The 22348-nt window shown below is 45.4% G+C and overlaps 1 protein-coding gene across 2 annotated transcripts in view; it reads left to right on the forward strand.

The window, feature by feature from the left end:
* Positions 1-22347, forward strand: part of LOC119376417 (RING finger protein unkempt homolog) — a 46865-nt gene extending 24518 nt beyond the window's left edge. Inside the window, exons 6-14 of one of the 2 annotated variants that reach the window (XM_037646247.2) lie at positions 575-667; positions 2045-2212; positions 7544-7724; positions 9144-9263; positions 9518-9663; positions 10499-10717; positions 10952-11026; positions 12809-12973; positions 13069-22347. In XM_037646247.2, coding sequence (XP_037502175.1) covers positions 575-667; positions 2045-2212; positions 7544-7724; positions 9144-9263; positions 9518-9663; positions 10499-10717; positions 10952-11026; positions 12809-12973; positions 13069-13245 — 1344 coding nt within the window. In that variant the 3' untranslated portion in view covers positions 13246-22347. The remainder of the gene's footprint in view (positions 1-574; positions 668-2044; positions 2213-7543; positions 7725-9143; positions 9264-9517; positions 9664-10498; positions 10718-10951; positions 11027-12808; positions 12974-13068) is intronic. The other variant, XM_049411410.1, reaches the window with a different exon arrangement.
* Position 22348: the final 1 nt, after the last annotated feature.

Here is a 22348-nt window from a genome sequence, read left to right on the forward strand (position 1 = left end):
GGGATTTCTCAACTGTTCGATATAGCCAATAATTCGATATATCCGAGTTCGATATAACCGAAATCGACTGTATAAAAGATATGTGAGCACGAACGTCAACTAGAAAGTGTTAGCTATATGCATGTTGTGCTGCGCATTGCCAATAATGGACTCGGGCCTAGTCAAGCTGATTTGTGGCTTTTGCCCGTGCCCTTGTCCTCCTTACCTTGTATGGATACGAAATAAAATTAAAAAAAGTTCAAAGGTGGCTAATATTTCCGGTAAAATTGACCGGATAGTATTCATTAACAGAACAAACTAAAAAAAATTAAAAATAAAAAAGTTCAAAGGTGGCTAATATTTCCGGTAAAATTGACCGGATAGTATTCATTAACAGAACGAACTTAATGGCACAGTTTCAATTAAGTATGTTGAAATCGCAGCAGGGCGACAAAAAATTCGAATTTTTTAAAGACTAACTGAGAGTATGAAGTATCCGAGTTTGAATTATCGAAAGTTCATTGTACTGCAGTACGTATGAACAAGTCCAAAATGCAGTCCTTGCGAAGTCCTTTTGCGCTTGGCTGTTTTGCAGGGAAGCTCCGGTTCCCCAGCCTGCAAGAATGACAACCCTTTCTCACATGTCAGCTCTCATGATCACATGGCTGAGCAGCAGCAGCAACACGCGGTAAGCAAACTCCCACTTGTCTTGCGGCCGTCTTTTGCCATTAACCCACACATGCCTGCCGAGCTGAGAACCTAACCTGTAAAAGTAATCGACTTCTTTTTTTGTTTTTTTGCTCCTTCCTTGTAGCATGCGTTCTCGGTGGCAAACCTCGTGAGAGTGCGTCTCCAAGTCAATTTCCTAAATGGGAGTAACGTGGAGCAGTACTTGGTAGGGAAGCTAAGCCTTGCTTACGTAATTGGTAACGTAATGAAAATGGTGACGTTTCGTCTTACCTATTTTGGCACGCTTTTGACTTTTAAGAGTTACATTCTTAAGACCTTTTATTAATTGACGTTTTGATGATCTACGGGCCGTTTCACCGATCCTTGCTGTACTTTTATACACAGAGCAAACTTGTTTGTTTATGTTTGACATGCCATTTGTCCTGTGTAGTAAACTATGTTATGCCTTAACCGCAGCCTTGCGAATAACAATAAAAAAAATGCATTGTTTGCCGGTATTGCTGCAATGAACTTTAATTTTTTTAATTACTGTTTCATGCTCTAAAGAAAGTCGTTTAAAGAAAAGCTGGGGGTCCACTTAGATTTGAAACTGCAGGTGTGCCGCGACTGCCATGAACCGCCAACCGCTGGTACGTTTATGCCGTGGGATGGTGAAAATCTTTGCTGATTTTATCAGCATGCGAAGCGACACAGCAGTGTTCACAACAATGGCGATAATAAAGAACGAGATTGAAAACATTCAAGGCACGTTTAGACAGCTTTCTACTTTTGATGCATCCACATTATTTAATTAGTCAAGAAGGCAACTGGGTTGTGGTGGCGTGGGATGAAATTCCGGCCAATCTGATAATGCGTTTTGAAAGTATTCTGAAAGTGTGGGGGATCACATGACGTTGCATGCTCTTATTACGGTTGGACTTTTTTAGTTGGTTTGGTCGGGTTACATTTCAGGAATATATTTATTTTAGACCCTCAAAATTTCAGGGATTATACTAGTATTGAGGCTGGCCTAGATGAGAATAAATATGTTAACACAATAGTAGTATGGTTAATGTACTAATAATAAGTTAGTATATTAAATTGACTTGGTTGAAGCACCTACAAAAACGGCTCAATACTCTCCTGTTAAGAGGCAGCTTTGTTTTACTGTAGCTTCACCCTGGTCTGCAGATGCTTAATGAAGGCATTTTATCAAGGGAATGTTTCGTTGACTTCATGTTGATTTTAAGTCTATATATGCTCTGATCACATAAATGATGAATAAAAGAAGCTTTCTTCAAAGAAAAAGAAAAAAGAAATGCTGGACGAAATGCTGTGCTAATAATAGACAGGTTCGGGTGCTTAGCCGTGGTCTTTCTTTTTTTTTTTCTTTCAGGCATCTTTAGGGGAAAAAGCTTGGTACGCCGCGCAAGCCAATGATTGTAGCAATCCATTGCCCAACCCAATTGGTCGGCCCCGCTCGTATAGTTCTTCCACTAACCACTCATCCGAATCGTTACCGCTGCACCAGAAGGCACCGGGCTCTGAACGAGAAGACCGCGAGGTGAGTCCTTCCTTTGCTGATCTGGACATTTTCCATTGCCTGATTCATTATAGATTAGCAGGACACACTTGTTAATCTGTCAGGATTAGCAGATCATACTTGCTAATTCATTAAGGAATAGCAGGACACATTAAGTGATCTGTTGTTGACTATATCACTGTAAAAAATGTCCGTAAAATGTACGTACAAAACCTACATAAAGCCTGCAGATGCCTGTAATTTTATGTAAATTAAGAGAAAGTGTATCTAAATATCACAGGATGTATTGCTTACATTTTAGGTACGAAGAGGGTGTCCTTATCTGTGGATCATTTGTAAAAGTCGTAAAGTTGGCTGCCCTGTTAAGTTATTTTCCAATCAAAAGATTGTTGCCAGGCTACTTTTTCTTTGGGCATGACGTGGTGATGGAAAGCCTGGGGAGTGTGTAACTACCACTGTTCCCCATGTGTAGGGTTTATCTTTAATAGTTCTTCCCGACAACAGAGAGCGGTTGTTGTTTTGTGTCAGTTGCTCTCGCGAGGAATGAGGGTAGACAATACAGTGGAACTTCGATTATACGTCCCCCGGTCCTGCGACGACCCGCGTTTTACGACGAATTGGCTTGGTCCCGGCAAAACCCCCATAGAAATAATGTATTAAAAACCTCAATTGTACGACGCAATTTTACGCCGGCCCCGCCTCGTACGACGCTTTGCTGGACTGTCCGAGAAAAAAAAAGACCTACGATGACGCGGGCTGGCACGCAAACACACTGCGGCCGGGCGAAAAAAGTCGGGAAACCGAGGAACCGAGTTCGTATCCGCGCTGCCACCACAGGGCCTCTTCAATTTTTCGACACGCGGTCGGCCATAGCTAGCCAGAGCCAACGTTGGCCGGAGCCAGCCGGAGCGCATTCGTTTTGTCGCATTGCACTGCGCACTTCCGTTGTCGCTTTTTTTTTTTTTTTCTCTCTCTCTTCTTTTGGGTGGTTTTGTAGTGACCGTGACCGTTGTGAGCAGATAACATGGCAGATAATCTCGAGCTCGCTTTCTAGTATACGATAACTTTCACTACATTTCGTTAGGGTGGCTAGAATGGGGAGGTGTGAAAAGCGGCCGCGGAAACCGGTCCCCAAGTTGCACCGATGCCGCAAGGGGCGCTGTACGCAGGGGCGCGTGGTGTTGAGCAGACGACGTACAGCGTAGCCTTGCTAGCGTCCGGTGAATATGGCTCGCGCTATTTTTTGCGTGCTACACTTTGCAGCGTTAATCGTCTTTTTACCTCAGCGATTGCGCTAATAAAGCGTAGACTTCCTCTCCTCATTTGAAAAACAGGGTTCGTTTGCGTTATCACGGTGGCAGGCTGCATGCCCAGTAGCACTGCGCGTCACGCTTGAGCACCGAGGCTTTTTTTTTTTTTTTTCGGCGCTTGCGTCCTGCAGTTTTATCAATTGTCATTATGTATCACTGCAACTTATTCAAGTCATTTTTAGTGCTTATTCACATTGTTAAGGTATGTCTTTTTTTTTTCTTAAAAAAAAAGTGAATTCTTACTTTTGATGTTCTAAAAATGTACGAACATGCAGAATTGTGGTTCACAAAAAATTACGCTTCTATTTGGTTCTGTTCGAAAGTTATGGTCCTTTTTTTTGTGACTACACTCAAATTGAAAATGACATGTTTGGAAATTTTAATTCTTGTTTTTCTCGAAACTTGATTTTCAGTATGTTTTATTGCGAAAAAGCTCATAGCTAAGCTATTAAATAGATCAATATTTTCCCATGAAAGTTTCCTTGCTTCTTGCTCAGACATTTACCTGCTCCTGTGCAATGAACTAGAATCATTGAAACGGTGAATAACTTTAATGTTATAATACTTCAATTGAAATGCAACCTTCTGAAACGACACGACTTTTGGTGGTTTTAGGCTATAATATACCTAATAATAATGATAGCGCATGGATCATAGCTCATCGCACAGCATACGCACACAGAGGGGGTAGCCAGAATTTTTTTTCGGGGGGGGGGGGGGGGAGGGGTGGTCAACCATGTTCGTGCGTGCGTTTCTATGTGTGCTTGTATATTTACATATGCAGAACTTAAAAATGTTGGGGGGGGGGGAGGGCTGAACCCCCCCAACCCCTCCCCCTTGGCTACGCCCCTGGTAGAGAGCCATAATGCTGCGAAGCCATTTTCTATGGGGATTGGTAGTTATAACTATTGCCGTGATGGCCGTGTTATGCGTAATATTGGTAATTACATTATAATTACGTTCCGTTCTTTTACTCAACACACTTGCAGAGCCCTTTTAAACTGTTATCCCGAAGGCAAACACAAAACAATCAATAATGGTCAAAATCTAAAAGATTTCTAAAAAGGTGGGAACTATAGCTAAAAAATTGCCTTCTCTCGCACTTGTACCCATTACTATGCACTAGCTGCTGGTCATAACGTCATTTGTACGTTTTGTCGGCAGGTTGAAATATTTATCAATTGAAAAGAAAACACATTCGTGCACGAAGCAAGTTTATTTGAACTCTGCAATAAGCTATCTACAGAACACATGTCTTAGTCCACTTGGCTTTCTTTTCTTCCTCCTTATGGTTAACCCCCTTTAAAAATAAATGCACCCGAGTTAAGGAATAAAAGTGTACAACATATAACGTTGTACGCGCTATCGTTCACTTCAGACTACGCAATATACAAACTAGCCCAACGTCGTTCCCTTCTACGTGCCTTGCGTCGAAATGTTTCTCGCATTGTGCTGAGTTCTCTGTCAGCTGCCTTTCAGCTCTCGGTACGCACGACCTTACTTCTAAAATAACTCTTTCCACGCCAGTACTCGGAGCAAAGATGCCTTTTCTGTCGACGACCAGTACCCGGAGTGCTGCAGGAACGAAGCAACAACATCCAGTTTTCTGTCTTCTTCGGTTTATGCGGGCATTATTCTCACACCTCAAAATCCATGACCCTCGACCAATAAGCACCACTTGAACGATGAAAAATACGACGCCGCATTTCCGAGTGCTAGGCTTTCCTCCGGTAATTTGCAACGGCGGCGGCCGTACCACGCAGCGCCCCTTGCAGCAGCGCCCCTGGCGGCATCGGCGCGCAGAGGGACCCTCTCTGGCAAGGGAAACGCGCTGCGCTCAGCACACCTCCCCATTCTAGCCACCCTAATTTCGTGTCGTTATACCGGACGTGTTGAACGGCGATTGTTGAGCCAATGTTTGCGACAGCCGCGGGAACCGGAACTCGCCGCTGTCTAGCTACCAGAGGGCTGGGGCGTTTTAGCCGCTCGCGATTGGTCGAAGCTTGCAAATCGAATAGGCCTACTGCCGTGCTGCCATTCAGCCATTCCTTCACGTGTTTGCCTCATCGGTTGGTTGTGCTGCGCCGCAGCTGCTGTGTCCACGTGCAAAATTTTCTGTGTTCGGTCATTGGTGTGCGAGGAAGCTTTCGAACTTTTGGTTGCGAGTGCTGCGTCTCGCAATGTCGCGGAACCGAAAACCGCTGACGCTCGGAGAAAAGCTTCGCATAATCGAGGAGGCAGAGAAGCGGAACGGAGCAACAAAGGCCAGCATTGCCCGCGACCTGAACATTCCCGAGTCGTCGCTGAAAACGATCCTCGCGAAGAAGGACAGCATCCTACTAAATGCGGCAAAGTTCGGCCTGAACAGGAAGGCCGCGAAAGATGGCAAATATGCTGCCATGGAGAAGGCCCTCGTTGAGTGGTTGCGTCAGGCCCGCAGTTCAGGAATCGCCGTGGATGGCGCAATTTTGAAGGAGAAGGCTGAGACATGCGCTGCGGCATTGACGACTTTAAAGCCTCCAATGGCTGGTTGGATCGCTTTAAAAAACGCAGTGGAGTTGTGTACAGCCGCTGCTGTGGAGAGAGCGCGTCAGTCAGCTCCGACACTGTAGAAAAGTGGACTGCATTGCTGCCGGAATTGATACGGGAATACAAACCGTCCGACGTGTTCAACGCAGACGAAACTGGATTATTTTATAATATGCAGCCAGAACAGACATTGGCATTCAAAGGAGAGAGCTGTCACGGGGGTAAGCGAAGCAAAGAGCGTCTTACCGTATTGCTTTGCGCTAATGAAGACGGCTCTGAAAAGCTTCCTGCCCTCGTGATCGGCAAGTTTGAGAAGCCGCGATGCTTCAAGAATTTGAAAAGGCTGCCGTGCCAGTACACGTTCAACCGGAAAGCCTGGATGACGGCTGCTATGTTTTCTACATATCTGCAGCAGCTGGACTCCAAAATGGGGGCTAAGAACAGAAAGATTCTTCTTCTGCTTGACAATGCGCCATGCCATCCATCAGATATGTCGCATTTGAGAAATGTGAAAGTTGTATTTCTGCCCCCCAATTGCACTAGCCAGCTGCAGCCACTTGACGCTGGCGTCATCAAGTGCATGAAACAGAAATATCGGAAGTTTCTGGTGCAGCGTCGGCTGGCGGGCATGGAACGCAAGCAGTTGGAAAGAAACTTTCTGTGCTTGACGCAATGCACTACATTGCTAGTGCATGGGACGCAGTCACGCCAGAAACTATCGCCAACTCCTTCAGGCACTGCGGCTTTAATAGAAGTGGTGCTTGTTCTACCAGTGAAGCTGCACTGCCTGTTGACGATGAACCAGAGTTCGGCTGCCTGGATCTTTCGCGGACTATGTTGGTGCCGACGACGATGTTGCAGTGTGCAGTGAAGTGTCGCTGGATGACATTATCGAAACTGTGCGTCCCGACACTGCGGGAACTTCCGACGAGGAAGAGATGGACGACGCTGCAGAGGCTAGCGTGTCCGTTCCGACTTACGCGGACGTGTTGTGCTACGTCGACCACATTCGGCGGTTTGCTTGCGCACGCGATGAGATCGGCGACTTGCTGCCAGATGTTGCAGCTATCGAAAGAAAGCTGATGCGTCGTGGCTGGGCAAACTCTCAGAAGAAAATCACAGATTTTTTTAAAAGGTGAGAAATAAAGGTTCGTTCACACCTCCGATAAAATGCGTGGTTGTCATTTTTTCAATTAATTTAATCTACGTTCCTCGGAGCAGCGTACGTTTGTGCCGCGGACTTTCTTAGGCATTATGTGCCCGCTGTTGTGGGGCAAAAATGACCGTCACTGCCTATATTCTCGGTTTTTCGATTATACGACGCCCGGATTATACGACGATTTTGTGCGGTCCCCTGAAAGTCGTATAATCGAAGTTCCACTGTATTTATCTGCCGTCCTGACATGATGCCCGGCTGCCTGCGTCTATTATTTGCCGCGAAGTTGCTATAGCAGATCGGCATGTTTGCTGTAAATGCGTGTCGTGCTCAGGCAGTGCGTGTCTTGTCTTCCAGGCCAGCATTCGTAAGCAGCTCAAGGCCATTGACAATGAGCCCATGGCGGACCCCTTGGAGAAAGCGCGTCTCAAGCAAGATGTCTGGCTCGTGCATGGACTCACACCGCCCCCGATGACGTCGACAGCCTCCTCCTCGTCCTCCTTCTACCATTCCACAAACACTGTGGAATCCGTCGTTGGTGAGTTCGTCTCGTATGTTTTTACAGCAGAGCTGTTAGTCTACCCTGGGCAGTCGTAGTAGTAGTAGTAGTCACGCCGGTCATGTGACTAGGCGGGGAGTGAATGAAGAAATAAATGATGATGACGATTCTTGACCACATACACTCGCACGCTTACTTGTTGCCTGACTGTTTTCATGGCGTGGAACTGGCTGTGATCATGGCGTATAACTGGCATCTGGGACGTTAGGCAGGCTTGCCCGGAAATGTTTGCGCACTCTTTGGTTGTATCTCCTGTAGCATTTCCGTTATCACGAAGGCTTGGGTGGCAAGAATGGAGCCGCCTTGGTCTTCAAGGCATTTTAATACTGAGGTGTAAGGGTTGTCAGACTTAATAAAAGAAAAGTATCACATGATTGAGAAAGTGATGCTCTAACGATGTCTCTCACATTGCTGTACAAAAAGGGAGTGTTTGTTTTCACTTGTGACAAAAAAAAAATACTCGACATACATACATGCACAGAACTAAGGCTGTTCATCGTGAAGAAGGCTCCTGTGCGCCAACCGTTCCCTTCTTACCATTTTGTCGTCGTTAAGCGTTATATTTTGGTGTTTTGTCATGTTACTTTCAAGCGTTGTAGCGCTATTTCGTGTTACCTCTGTTGAAAGAATCGGTTGCATGTGAAACTGTTACAAAAGTGCTGTGTGATCTGTGCACTTGAGTGTTCTAATTTGATGCAAACAGATGTAAACTGAAGCGCCTGCAGCTTTGTGAAAGATCTTTACTCACTGGGCGGTGCATGTGAATTTCTCAGCATGCTTTGAGTAAGGCAACTGTCTTATTTCATGCGATAAGTAGCATGAGTAGATCATGAAAAGGTTACGCAAGTAGTCTTGTAGATCACTCTTAGTAGATAGTTTTATTGACTGCAGAATAAAAGCACTGAACTGAATGGACAAGTGTTATGTATTGTATATTTAGTATATTTAACTAAACTTTTCACTGTACTCGTTTGTCTAATGGTTCACGTTTGTTCATTTATGTAACATTTGATAAGGCAAAGAACTGAGTTGAGAACACTTGCTAATCGGTTGCGGATTAGCAGAAGACACCATTTAATCCATTGTTGACTAGCGAAAGATACTTTTTAATCTATTTCAGAGTAACAGAGAGCACTTAGTAATCCATTATGTATTAGCAGAGCGCTTTATGGATTAGCAAGACGCCCTTGCTATTATGTTAATAGGGATGTGAATGTCCAATTTTGTCTGTTTCTGTAACTTTGAAAATGTCAACCAAAGTATAGAAATGAGAAAACAGTAGGGAAGGTTTAGCTTGGTGTTTTACTTATGTATTACTTAACGAGATACTAGTGGAATCGTTTCATTTGCTTGGCTTCCCCTGAGAATGCAAAAATATCTTTTTAATTCTAATTGCAGGTGTAGCACTTGATGACCTTAGCTTGGAAGACATCAACGTTGAGGCCTCTATAGACAAGGATTTAGAAAATGATTCCAACCCTGTGAGCACGTCAATAACGCAAGGACTAACAAGTTCAGGTAAGCAGAAACCTAATCACAATTCGCTGTGCCTGTGTAAGACCGGTATAACGGTGGCTAAATTATTGCTGATATTTGCTAAATGATGGTAAATGTTGGCGAGCGTTTTCCTGCGTTGGCTATTCTCGTGTTAGTACAGCACAGCAACGTCGTTTTCGTTCAATCCCTAGCCAAATCTTTTTGTTTTGTGTCTGGGTTCCTTTCGAAGCTTTCATTTCAATAAAACAAGGGGGCCCCTCTTGTTATTTGTACAGGTTTACTAGGAAGTTCAGCGCCTATGAACATTCCGGGGGCGAGCGGCATGCATTGCAATCGGCGACTGGGGAACTTGTCGCCCCCCGTGGGTTCCCTGCCCCACAGCCTTGGGCTACAGTCCAGTCACGACCACACAATGGACAAGGTGAGGCTAAGTTTGGTTTAGCTGAGCTTGTATTGTTCGTGAGGAGTTTCATATTCTAGACGTTTCGCAACTGGAAACTAGGAGGAACTGCAAAGAATCATGAGTGGAAGCCAGGTCAATCAACTAGCCTATCAAAGGAACAGATGGCAGGGGCTTATCAGCAGCAGGGTTTGCAGGGCCTTAACTCTTTAATGCATTGGCGAATGAACAGTCAAAGTAGGATAGCTTTCGCAGGCATTATAACTCAAAAGCGCCATCTCATACCGATAATGATGCGCTTGTCAAAGATGGCTGAGAGTGCACAATAAATGTCATGAGCTGAAATCTTGCCAACATTACACATACTGACAACAGAAACAGAAGAACACACCTTAGTGCTAATTTGTTTGTATTTCGGTTGTCTATCATTGTACTTACTTGAGCATATTGTAATGACACGTGTATGGTTTATATTGTTGTTGATCTACTTTTTACTGTAAATTTTTACTGTTTAGCTATATCTCTGTCACTATCAGTTGATCTGTCTAGCCATTTATTTATATTTGAATCAATCTCTCAATCTATATATCCAGCTATCTATTTATATCTCAATCTCAGCCAGCTTATCTAATACATTTATCTATCCATATATGGATCTATACCTCAATCAGTCAATCTATCCACCACTCTGCATCTCAATCAATCAATCTTAGTCAAAATATCCATCCATCAATCTCAGTCTGTGCTTGTGTATGTCTGTCTGTCTGTCTGTCTGTCTCTGTCTGTCTGTCTCTCTGTCTATATTGATGTATTTCAGTCAATCAATCAATCACTCGGTCATAACTTTCTTGCGCAGGCGGCCGCTGCATTTTACAGCCACTCGGGCGGAGCGGGCTCCTTTTCGGGGCCCAAGTACCCGGGCTTCCCTGGCATGTACGACTTCAGCCAAGGGGCGCTGTCGTCCCCATCGTCGTCACACTTGCTCTGGGATGATCGGATGGCCCCCAAGGCACCACCAGGGCTGCACCAGCCCATGCCAGGGTCGTGGGAGGAAGGCCTGGTGCAGGCGCGAGCCGTGAGTGCACTTTGTATCGATAGCTGGTATGACATGAGGTCCTTTCGGTTTGCCTCAACCACCTGAACCTCTTCGTGAGGTGCTGTGCGCTGCATTTCAATTAAGATGAGGTCTGGGGGTCAGTATGCGAGTAGTTCCCTTTAAGATATTTATCTAAAACTTAATATGATGGGGGGTAGACGTTCCATTTGTGATACAGTGTAACCTATCGCTCCTGCTTTATTTTCTTGGCAGGTGTATGAGGCATGGAAGCGAGAAGTGGAGGAGGCCAAACACAGGGAAAAGATGGCTGAATGCCAACGAGATGAGGTGCGTTCATTTTCTTGTCAAGTTGATCGGACTGTTTCTTGCACACTCATTTACCTGTTGGGGTTACGATTTTACGTCTAAGATGTGCAATTTTCAAGGCTAAATAAATGCAAGCAAAGTAATATTTATTACATTTCGACACATGCTTAAAAATTTTTTCTCTGGGTTTTCTCCTTAATCATCCTGGGTGATCATCCTGTATACAGTTACACCTCGATATAACGAAATTGACAAATTCCCGAGAAAATTCGTGGCAAACATGTTTTTGTTATATGCAGTTTCAGCACGGAAATTCGGAAAAGAAAAGCACAAATTAAACAAAAGAAGAACTGAAGGCAGAGCTCACCCAAAACATTTATTTAGTGGCAAAAAACTGCGTTACTTTGCTCTATTGCTTGTTTGTGAGGGAAGGCAATACTGGATGTTCGTAGGACATCAATACAACACTGATCCGTCATCGTCTAGCTGTGGTTTCCGAGGCTGGCTCTGGCAAGACGCTGTTGCATTGCCGGAGCTAATCGCGGAGGCCACGGTCTAGTGAAAACGCGGCGCAAGATTGCAAAGCATGTGACGAGTCGACCTCCGAAGAACCATCCTTTTCTCAGACACTTTCCACTAGTGCCTAATCTTACATCTCCTCGGTAGTGATGGCGCAGTCCTCCGAGAGGAAAAAGAGAAAAAGGAGAATCTCAAAGCTGCATGTCGTCAGGGGCTGCTCCATGCGCGCACAGTGAAACCATGCACGCATGCACGCCGTCAGAAATGAAGAGCGAACGACACGGATACCACGGAATATTCGGAAAAGTGCTCTCCGTATGCGGCACGAACTCGGAAGCGTAACGACGCGGAGCAAGGATTTTTTTTGTGGCGTCACCTGGTGTCACGTTAACGAAGTGCAGTTAAGAGCCTGCTGCAACAACTGAAGAGTGGCACTGCCAACGGAAAAGCCCCCTTTCATTTTTTTTTTTTTTTTTAAGAAAGCTGGTGCGGCGTCACCCGTGAGCAGCTGGGTGAGTTTTGACGGGAGGGGGCGAAGGGCATGGCCGCGTGTGCGCCTGCGGCGGCAAGAACGCCAGCTCGTGGGGCGCAGGAAGGACACTGTGCCCGCCTCGCGTGCATTCTCACGTACAAGCAAGCGCTCGCTCTCCCCTCGCCGGCGCTTCGAGCGCACCATGCGCGACGTCGCTGCGGCGGGGCAACTGCAGAAGATGCATGCAGCTCCTGCTTGTGCCAAAATGACAAAATTTGGGGCAAAATCCATAGTTTGGCGGTGGCAAAAATTCGTTATATCAAGGGTGTCTCCTGCTGCCGCTTTGTTACACAGAGGTTACAAATACACGTGCTTCTATGGAGTAATGGTGGGGAATAGAAAAACTTCGTAATATTGAGGAATTCGTTGTATGGAGGTTCGTTATAGGCAGGTTTAACTGTATTTCCCTTCGCCATGCTGGATAATCAGTGATATTCACCTTGATGGTCCCAGGTAATCACACGGGGTTTTTCTACTTAACATCCTGGATAATCATAATCCCCTTAATTGTCCTGGGTGGTCACACTGGATATTCAATTGGATTGTGCTGGATGTTAACACTGGTTATTCAACTTAATTGTCCTGGATGATCACAGTACTATTTCTCTTGATGGCCCCAGATAATGAAAACGGTATGTTCCCCCATAACGATTGTGGGTAATTGCAATATGTTCCCCTTAATCATCCCGAATGATCACTCTGGATATTACTCTTAATTGTCCTGGATATTTCCTTCAAATTACATGCTCCAGGCCCTTGGTCAGATGGCTCTGCTGCAGAAGGAGCTGGAGGCCCTGGCGTCTGGGCGGGCGGCTGGCTTCGGGCCCCTGCGGCTGCAGGAGCTCGAGAAGCTGCCGGCCACCCAGCTGCGCCTGCTCCAGGAACAGCTGCGCGCCGACTTGGATGCCGTCGACAAGGTGCGCTGCTACTTCTTTGACTCATCCGCTGCACAAGATTTCCATATGCTCACATGCCTCTTCCCTTTCGGTGCCACGCCACGTTGTCTTTGCAGGTTCTGTACCAGCAACAGTGCAAAAGCAAGTGCCTGGTATGCCAGCAGCAAAACCGCAGTGTGGCGGTGCTTCCCTGCAACCACCTGGTGCTGTGCGGCACGTGCGCCACTGTCACGACCAAGTGCCCCTACTGCAGCTGCGACATCGCGCGCAACAGCCTGCCCATGTCGTTGTAGAGTGCACCGCGTCTCTGTAGAAGCCGGCGTTGGGGGAGGCGTGCAATCCGTTCTGGCTCCTTCCTCTCCTCTTTGTAGAACTTTTTTTTTTCCTTTTCTCTCTTTTCTCCTTCCCCCCATCGCGATGAGGGCTTTTCTGACGAGTCATGCCCCCTGGGCAGCCTGCAGGAGTCTATAGCGGGACTGTCAGCCGTGCCAAGCAGTTCGACAGTACAGTTCTGGAGGTGATGGGAAGACTCGATATTCAACGCACACTTCTGGCTGGGCTTTGACAAACCCGACCCTCGACTGTGACAACATGAACGAGCATTGTTTCGTATTGGCCGCAGGCTGTAAGTTTTCCCCGACCCTGTTTCTTTTTCCGCTGTTTTTCCAACCGTTGCTTTTTCCGTTTGCTTCCGCTGGGATGCCGCTGCCGGTGGCAGTTTCATGCCCGCATTTGGTTGTCCGTTAACTTGCGCTGTAGACGATGTATCAGTGAATTTGCATTACAGTTGACGGTTCGCAAAGGCGCACGAAGCGCCGCGTGCTCTGAGCGTTCGGTTTGTGGGACATTTTCGAGGGACTGCCACCGTTGTGCACCGGCTGGCTGGCTGGCTGCGTTGTGTGTGGCTAAAATCCGAACCGCCACTGCCATCGAAGATTGGCCGCTTGGAGCACAAACTGAACTCTGGATAGAATGATAACTTGAAGGAGAAAAACGAAGAGCGCTCGAGGCCAGTGTCCTTCTGGCTGTCGATGGCTAACAAAAAACGTGCTTTCAAAAGTGCACTGGTTGTGGACAGTTACATCTAGGGACATGCTGGTTAGGGTGCAACAAGGAAGTCGCTGTTCGTTCGGCACGCCATCACCGGTGGTCAACACATCTCAGCGCTTTGTTTGTGAGCCCTGCTGGTGAATTCATTGTCACAGGTAGCTGCTGTGACACTTAGTCGCCGGCGGAGAAAACATTTGGACATCTGCTGGTTTTAGCCTGCTGGGGGAACTTCGACATTTGTTAACCAGTTGTTTTAAAGCAGAACTTTTTGTCATTGTTGAGTTGTTTCTAAATAGTGCTGGTACCATCTTGGTGAAATGTTATGTTATCGCTTATTTCTTTTCAGCTGTACGATGCTGGCTGCAGTAAGTCGGAAATTGTGTTAACAATGTGTAATTTTAAAATCAAGCAGCCACTTATTAGGAGTGTAACATTATGTTCTTCGGCAGCTGCTGTTGTCATCAAGCAGCAAACTAGAGAGAGTAGTTCGTTGTGCTACTGGGAATGCTACTCCAGATTTTCAACAAAGTGACACTTGTGATGTTTTCACTTTAGATCGCAGTGTTCATGCATTTTGTGCATTGAAGAGTGCATTCCTGCAAAAGTCTTAAGCCATGTCCCTGTGTCCATACATGCATATAGCAAACGGAAAACTATGTTTGGGCACGTTACGTGTCGTTAGGGTGAGGATAATGCTAGGCGATTAACGTAGGCAATGTTTGGAGAATGTGAAGCCCTCGAAACGTGCAAATTAAAGTCGTGCGAGTATTTCACTTCATTTTGAAACTTGCCAGGCCAAGTGTATGAGAAGTAGCTGTCCCAGTAATTTGAATCGAGGAGTGCACTGTTCAGCGTACAAAACTGCAACCGGTCCCTTTGTCCGGAAAGTGTGTCTTACAGGGTTGAAGTGACACTGCTTGAAGTGAAGTTTGTGAAGTTTCATTTTCTTTTACAAATTTTTTATGCGCGTCCCTCCGCGCCGACTGTGGAAAGCTCTTGTGCATCAGTCGAAAAATTGCGTGTAATGTATTCACTGAAACTACGTCGCTGTTGTGCAGGCAAGGTGTATAGCAAGATAAGTAGAGCTCACAAATGGTGGAACAGTCTCAGCAGGTCTTCATCCACATTGTTTTCTTCCTTATTAGTAACGTCTTGCTTCACCAATTTACGTGCTCGACAGTTACAGTTGCCCAGCTTGGTGGCGCGGTAACCTTTCCCGTTCTCCCCGTCCTGTCACATTATGATGAAAGCGTTAGCTTCCCTCCCGTGTGTGTCCAGGCATGATGGGTGTTGAAATGTGGCTTGTCTCTTGTGGCTGTATTCGGCGGTATTGCCGCTTTTGCACCATCATTGCTCTTTCGAGATTCATCGTGTGAAAGACGGTGGAACTGCAGTGTGACGAAGTGAGCCTTTCGTCTAGAGAATCCACTTTCGGATGTTGTGTACGTTCAACAGCAGGTCGGCGAAGTGCTTGCTGCAGTGTCGAGATATGTTGGCTCTGGATGTTTGCTGGCACGGATCAGGACCCACTGGACGTCGAACCGCGCGCGATTTTTTCGCTCGATTGCCGCGGCTTTTTCCAGCGTGGGTACAGTATTTCAATAGGTGGCATGTCTTTTCCGCAAGGCATTTTGTTTTGTCTTATTTTATATTGTTTCTTTGTACCACTACTCCTACTCTTGTGAAGAGATTTAAGTGAGACTAGTGTGGCAAACAGACACACTTTTCCGGCACCACTGCGGCAGAACGTTTTTCGGAGTGTCGGAAGACTCGAGGTGCAGAGATACTGTTAGGAGGTTTTCAAATGGCTGCCGTCTTGGTCCAGGTACTCCCTGGCAGGATGGTGGTGGTGATCGTGTTGTCTGCGTTGAAGTGTGGGATTGTGCACGGGGCAGAATGGCGAGTGCTGAGGCATTTGCACGAGGTGACGGGTGTCTGGTGTTTGAGAGGTCGACGTCGGTACGGGATGGAAGCTACTACCGCTACCAACCACCATCACTACTACTTGTCTAGTACTACCTTTTGGTAGTACTAGTAGGACTTTGTAGAGACCCTTGTTTTGTTTCCTTCCTCGAGCTTCTGTGCGTGCAGGACAGCTTGTCCTCTCCCCGCATAAATATTAGGATTACGTGTGCGACGCCGTCTTGTATCCTTACCGAGTCCTGCACTCCCCCTTTGCTTGGCAGGTTCGTAACTATTTCTTTCCAGGTACCTTGCCTCGCAGCAGTTCATTGTCTGCTACAGTTTGACTTCTCCGCCCGTTGACAGCCAGCGGAGGCAAAGGTGTCATGCCGTCATTGGCGTTTAGTCTGTAGCTCCTGCTCTCGCTTCGTAGAACGCCTGGTTCCTGAAAAACCCTCGCCCACCGACTTTCACTGAACCCCGTTCATCCGCGACGTCAGGTAGATAAGTCGCACCGCGGCTGCGCTTCCGCTCGGTTCTTTCCCGTCGTATCGCACGCAGATGTGCGTTGACAACGTATTCCGAAGCGAGGTGGGCATGAATGTGTGGGGCGAGGCCCGTTAGCTAGTTCCTTCAATCTTTGTTTCCTCCCCTATGTTTTTTGGTCTCGTACACGTTTGCCACCTCCTTCCCTAATGTTTTTCTTAGTGGAGGTGGAATAGCGAAAAAAAATTTCCCGTTGTTGTGCTTGGGTGGGTAGAGGGTCTTTTTCTTCACAGCCGGGAGACTTAGCGCTGTAACCAGGTATTCATAGTTTATATAGTAGTATGATGTATTTATGTATATCTATTGTATGTACTATCTTGCAGATGGAGAGCGGGCTGCCTTGGTGGGCTGGTTAATAGGTGGTTATAGTTTTCTCTCATATTTTCTCTTCGTTTCAAGGCCCTCTCTTTCTATATATATATATAATCTATGGTCTCCCGCAAACTACGTCGGAGGCCATGCTGTTGTGGTCACTCAGTGGCGACAGGAACAACTTTATAATGCTGGGAAAAAAAATAATAAATAAATTTATAGGAATTTTCACGAGAACTGAGAAAAAGAAAAAAAAAAACAAGTAAGCTTAGGTGTAAATTTTAAACTAACAAATTGAATGCACAAATAGGTCATGTTTTCTATATTTTTTCTTTTCATAATCAACTGTGCGAATCTTAATCCCAGGGAAGTCCGAAAGGCTCCTTTGGCATGTCGTGCGCATTTGCTCCATTCAGTGCTGACGGTCTCTTCCCTCGCATTGGGGGAAACGGAGAACCTTCCGTTACGGAGTCCGGTTACTTGCGTCAGCATGGAATCGCACATTTTTAACTTTTTTTTTGTCGTCGTCGTTCTGTGTTGGAGTTGTCAACGTCGTATAGAGTTCGTCTTCGTCTTTTCTTCTCCGAGCTATTTTTCTATTCCAGTTTTTGCCCCTTGCGACTCCTAAGGGAAAACTTTCGAAGGCTTCAACTTCGTACTACCAAACGCACAACTAACTGCAAGAGGTCATGTACTGCATCGTCTCTAGCATAACTTTCGCGCATTCTCTCTTTCCGACTTGGTTCGGTTTTGTTCAGAGTTGCCTGCCCTTTAGGGATGTACAGCTGGCTCCAACTGATAAATGACGCTTCGCTTCTCTGCCGAGGAATGAGTTATTGGCTCGCAATTTTCGGCCGATGAAAGGAAAGCAAGCAAGATCAAAGTTGAGGGCGTCGTCTTCATTGACTATATGAGATGGTTCAAGAGATTTGCAAACCGAAAGGAGCTGCTGCCAGCGCGTTAGGTGGTGCTTTCGGTCTGAACAGAAGCAAGGGCGGACAAGTTCATTCTTTCTTTCTGCTTCCTCTTTATTATTATCGCTGTAAATAAGAGAGCGATCATAACGTTCCCTCTCGCGACAATGATACAACACTGCTACATCTTCTCGTACAACACAGGCACTGAACTAACCTCTCGCTGCGAACATCATGGCGCGCACGAATGTGTAACACCACGCATTTGCGCGCGCACTCCCTGAAAGAAACAACTAGTATAACAACACTCACACTGGCATTACACACAAGCTAGGTCATTATTGTAAACTTGTAGGAACAAAAGTATATATGTAGAGGAAAAATATACAAAAAAAAATTTTTCAATTTTTTAAAAATGGGGGCTCGCCATTGGTCGCCGTAAAACAGGTGGGCGCGTCGCTTACGGTCGGTGGAGGTCGAGCATCGGCTGTGCTCATATGGCAGCCACTGGGAAAAAAAACATAAGGGCGTGGTTAATGCCCTTCTAAACTAGGCATCGGTGCTGGCCGGTACTTTTCGCAGCATGGTCTTGCCGGTCATGCCGTCAACACGGTCTTTCGCAGGTTCCGGTGCATTGTTGCGTTGCTGCCCGTCATTGCAGAAAAGTGCAAATGCACACTGCTTGCATTCTTTGCGAACTGTAGCAGGCTTGGCTGTGCACCTTGGTGCTCTCGCCTTTAAAAAAATACCAAATGTTGCGTGAATGATGATGCTGAGTATACGTGGACTTATTGTGCATCGCTGGCCCATTTCGCGCAGGAAGGGTTTGCAGGAACGGAATGGCAGTGTTGTCCTGTGCTGTTAACAGTGAAATGGGGTGGCAACAGTTTGCATTGTAGAAGAATTTGCACTTTTTTCTTCAACTCATCATTGCAGAAGACGCATGCTCCTCACTCGCGTTGGATGAAACTGGCTTGTAATACATGAAAGCATGGTATCTGATGTGCAAGTGTTATAAATTCGTGTGTAAGTTAACCTCAGTGAAAATTTTTGTGCAAGCGAACTTCCATGCAAAATATGGGTGTAAGCAACATCCCAAGGTAAAATTTCTGTGTGAGCAAGCTGCCGTGAAAATTTGCAAGCGAAAATTTGTGTGTAAGCTAACATCTGCGTGAAATTTCAGTGTAAGCGAGCCATTGTGAAAATTGTGTTAACAAAGCTCATGCAAAATTTCTGTGCAAGCGAGCTGTTGCAGAAACGATCATCAATGAAAAGTTCGTGTGAAAGTGAACCTCCGTGCAGAGCTTGTGGGTAGGCGAAGCTGTCAGGAAAATTTACGTGTGAGCGATCCTCCTCATGAAATTTACGTAAGCGAACCTTTGTACAAAATTTGTGCCTAGGCAAGCTCTCTTACTATTTGGAAGGTTCTTGTGGACCTGGGGCTCTCATTTAAGCAACGCTGGTTATGGTAAAGCACCTACATTGGTAAATTCCACGTTTTAGCATTGCCATTTTTTGGGGACATAATTTGAAAATGTATTCAGCACTAGTAGAAAAGGACATAAGAGAGACACGTGGTATCATCTCTCTTACATCCTTGTCTGCTAGTGCTGAATATGTTTTCAAATTCTAATTGTAATTCATCACCCCCATTCTACAGATTGAATCTCCATACTCTCGTTGGCTGTGCACTAGCCGTTGACTGCTTTGTCGGCAGTCGTCATAACATTAATCAACATCGCTGAACCAATTGCGTCTTTTCTGCAACTCTGCTGTTGAGACGGTGTTGATAGCATCACTGGCAGGCCTACGTCGTGCCAACCTGAGGTAGACGACGGGCCGTTTTTTTCCTGTGCCGTTGTGTGGGCGGTTCTTTCGCACTGGCCAATCAGGTTGTGCAAAATCGGTTTTCTGCATATGCCGTGTATGTAGTAGTTTTTTTCTAGGCTTTTTCATATTTTTCTCCCCCTTCCAGTTTTTTGTTCTTTAGACCATCACATTTTTTTTCTTGTACGTCACGCTCGATCACGTTTAGGTGGCGGTTGCAACGCGTATGTGTTTTGTTGTGAGTTATTGCGTCTCTGTGTTTATGTATCAGTGTTTTTGTTTTATTTTTTTATCAAAGTTACTTGTGCAAACTTTCGAAACGCACTGAGAGGGGAAACTCGGAAGTTGTTCGTTTCGTGCCAGTCGTCAGCGAAACGTGGAGGTGCCGTCGGATTTGTATTTTGTCGAAATTTGGACCTAGGACTCTAGACTGGGAACGTGTTCTTTATGATAACTGCTTGGCACATTACAATGACGTGCTTTTTAAAAATGTATTTACTAAAAAAATGACAAAAAAAAACTGCTTTTGATGAAACAATGCAGCGTATGTCACGTAACGTCTGCGTTCATTCTGTGCCCAGTTCAGGCCTGTTCTAGCACGATTCGCTTGGCAGGCGCGAAGTGAACATGGTCGAGTTTCCTCTTCATCGCCACTAGGCTTTATTTCAATAGTAGTTGACTAGGGTTTTAAGAAATAAAATATGCTGCCATATTCAAGCAAATCTAGAATTATTGTAAAATGGGTAATTGTTGGCAACCTATGAATCCTTTTGTGTGTTTGTGTGTGTATGGTGCACGTGTGATTAAACAAATATATTTTAATTTAGCTCTTTTTTTCTTTTCGATCGCGTGGGCATCCGTCACTGCGTTTGGGAGCCTGCATCCTGCGGTGAATGCGGTTCTCCAGGCAAAAAAATATTAAAGGCTGAGTTGGCAACGTGATGAAGTGTGTATAGGGTGCTACGTGTAAGATATCGGCTTTTTCTTTTTTTTCGTAACTGCTCACGTTGAAAATTAATTCACGCGCAAGTTTTCGGAGCTTGATGTTGTAGCCCGGTCGCTTTTTAAAAATCTCGTTAAGATTAGCTGCCAAAGTTATACGATAGTTTTATTACGCCCTAATAGGTTTTATTTGGCTGTGGCAGTCTCGAATGAACCAAGAATGAAACGTACCTTCATTCTTGTGTACGTTTTGTTTACTTGTACCTGGACGATAGAAAGCTTATAATGCTTGTTTCGTTACTTTAATGATTAGTATTTATAACCTGTTTACGACTAGCTGTTAGTTTTGTTTGTTGCGTATGGCACGGCCACTTGTAAGGGGACAAACGTCTTTTGACTTAGGAGTTTGTTTGGCTAAGTGCCCCAGTTCTTGGGGTATGTGCAAAAAGAAAAAAGTAGGAGGAACACTTCTACGTAAATGCGTATGAGTTGTATGCACCGGTTGTATATGTACATGCGTACGACTGAAATGTGTACGCTCCGGTCGTGCGCGGCGACACTTGCGTCGTCCGTGTAGATGAAACTTCAGATCGTCGACAGTGGTCGTTCTCTCGTGAAACGTTTTTGGAAGAGCTTGATTGCGGAGTCTTCAGCCATAGGTTTTAAGGAATAAAGAAAAAAAAAAAAGCAGCCGTCGAGCAATTCAAGTGTCGCGAGAATTTTTTTTCGCGTCGCTGGGAAAACGGAGTCGCCGGATGTTCGGTCTTGTTTTCCAAACCGTTACGGCGCACTGTGATGAGGATTTGATTTGATATGGCCATCTTTCCCGGTATACGCAAATGAACCAGTACCACCGCAACCTCCAGTGTTTTATGGACGTTTTTACATGTGTACATAAAAGTAGGCGTATTACCCTTGTGCTTAGGCTGTCTTGTGTGGCAAGTCAAATTTTTCTGGTGCTGGCGCGAAAGGACGCGTCGGCTCGTCATAGGTAGATATTTTTGCTGGGGCAATACTATTTTTCTCATCAAATTGGGAGTTTATAGCGTTAGAGGGTCTATGCAAAGGGCTACGACAGCTTTCGATGTGGGCTGGTTGGCGAGAGATTGCGATTGGCTGCTGCTACCATTGCTATGGAGACGGACGATTATGCGCAATCAGTAATGTGTGAGGTTAAGGGAAAAAAAAAAGGCTCGTGGGCTTAGAATCGCTGGACAAAGTACTACTGCTCGTTGTCGGTATTGTGTCCTTTACCACATTTTAAAGATGAAAAAAAATTTTATAAGGTGATGAGGACTGTTTCTACGAATCTCTCGTACCTTGTTTTTATGGTGTCCTGGGTTACGATGTACCTCAGAAAAATTTTTTTTTTTTGCTTTCGTTCTTTCAAACTAAAGTGTTTGATCATGCCGTTTGTCCACTGTTTTATGAAAGGTAGGCTTCAACCTTGTGTTGCTGACCAAGTCGCGTTTAAAATTGTCTAAAATTGTTTGTCCTCGGTGTATTGTTACCTTTTCTTGCACGTGTGACGCCCACTTGTTTTCACGCTTTTTGAGGCAAACAGTGTCTTTCCTCTCTCTTTTTGTGGTTATGTTCTCTTTCTGGTGTCATTTTCTTGTGTGCATGAAACAATTGTCGAGCCAAGTCGTTTTATTTTGTGCTTACTCTGTATGACATCAAAGTCTAAAAAAAGCTAATACGGAGGAGAGAAAAAAAAATTGTGCGCGGCTCTTGTGTTCATGTAGGAATCGTAGTCTAGATGTTTTTATTGTGGCTTTTCTTGCTTCTGTCCTCTTGTTTTTTTTGTTTCATTTCTCTTGTGGTGAGAAATTTTTTGTGTAATTGAAATATTTCTTAAAATTTAGGCATAATTATGTAAATAAAATCAACTATAGGATTTTAC

Source organism: Rhipicephalus sanguineus, unplaced genomic scaffold (genome assembly GCF_013339695.2).
Source record: "Rhipicephalus sanguineus isolate Rsan-2018 unplaced genomic scaffold, BIME_Rsan_1.4 Seq1190, whole genome shotgun sequence".
Taxonomy (NCBI): domain Eukaryota; kingdom Metazoa; phylum Arthropoda; class Arachnida; order Ixodida; family Ixodidae; genus Rhipicephalus; species Rhipicephalus sanguineus.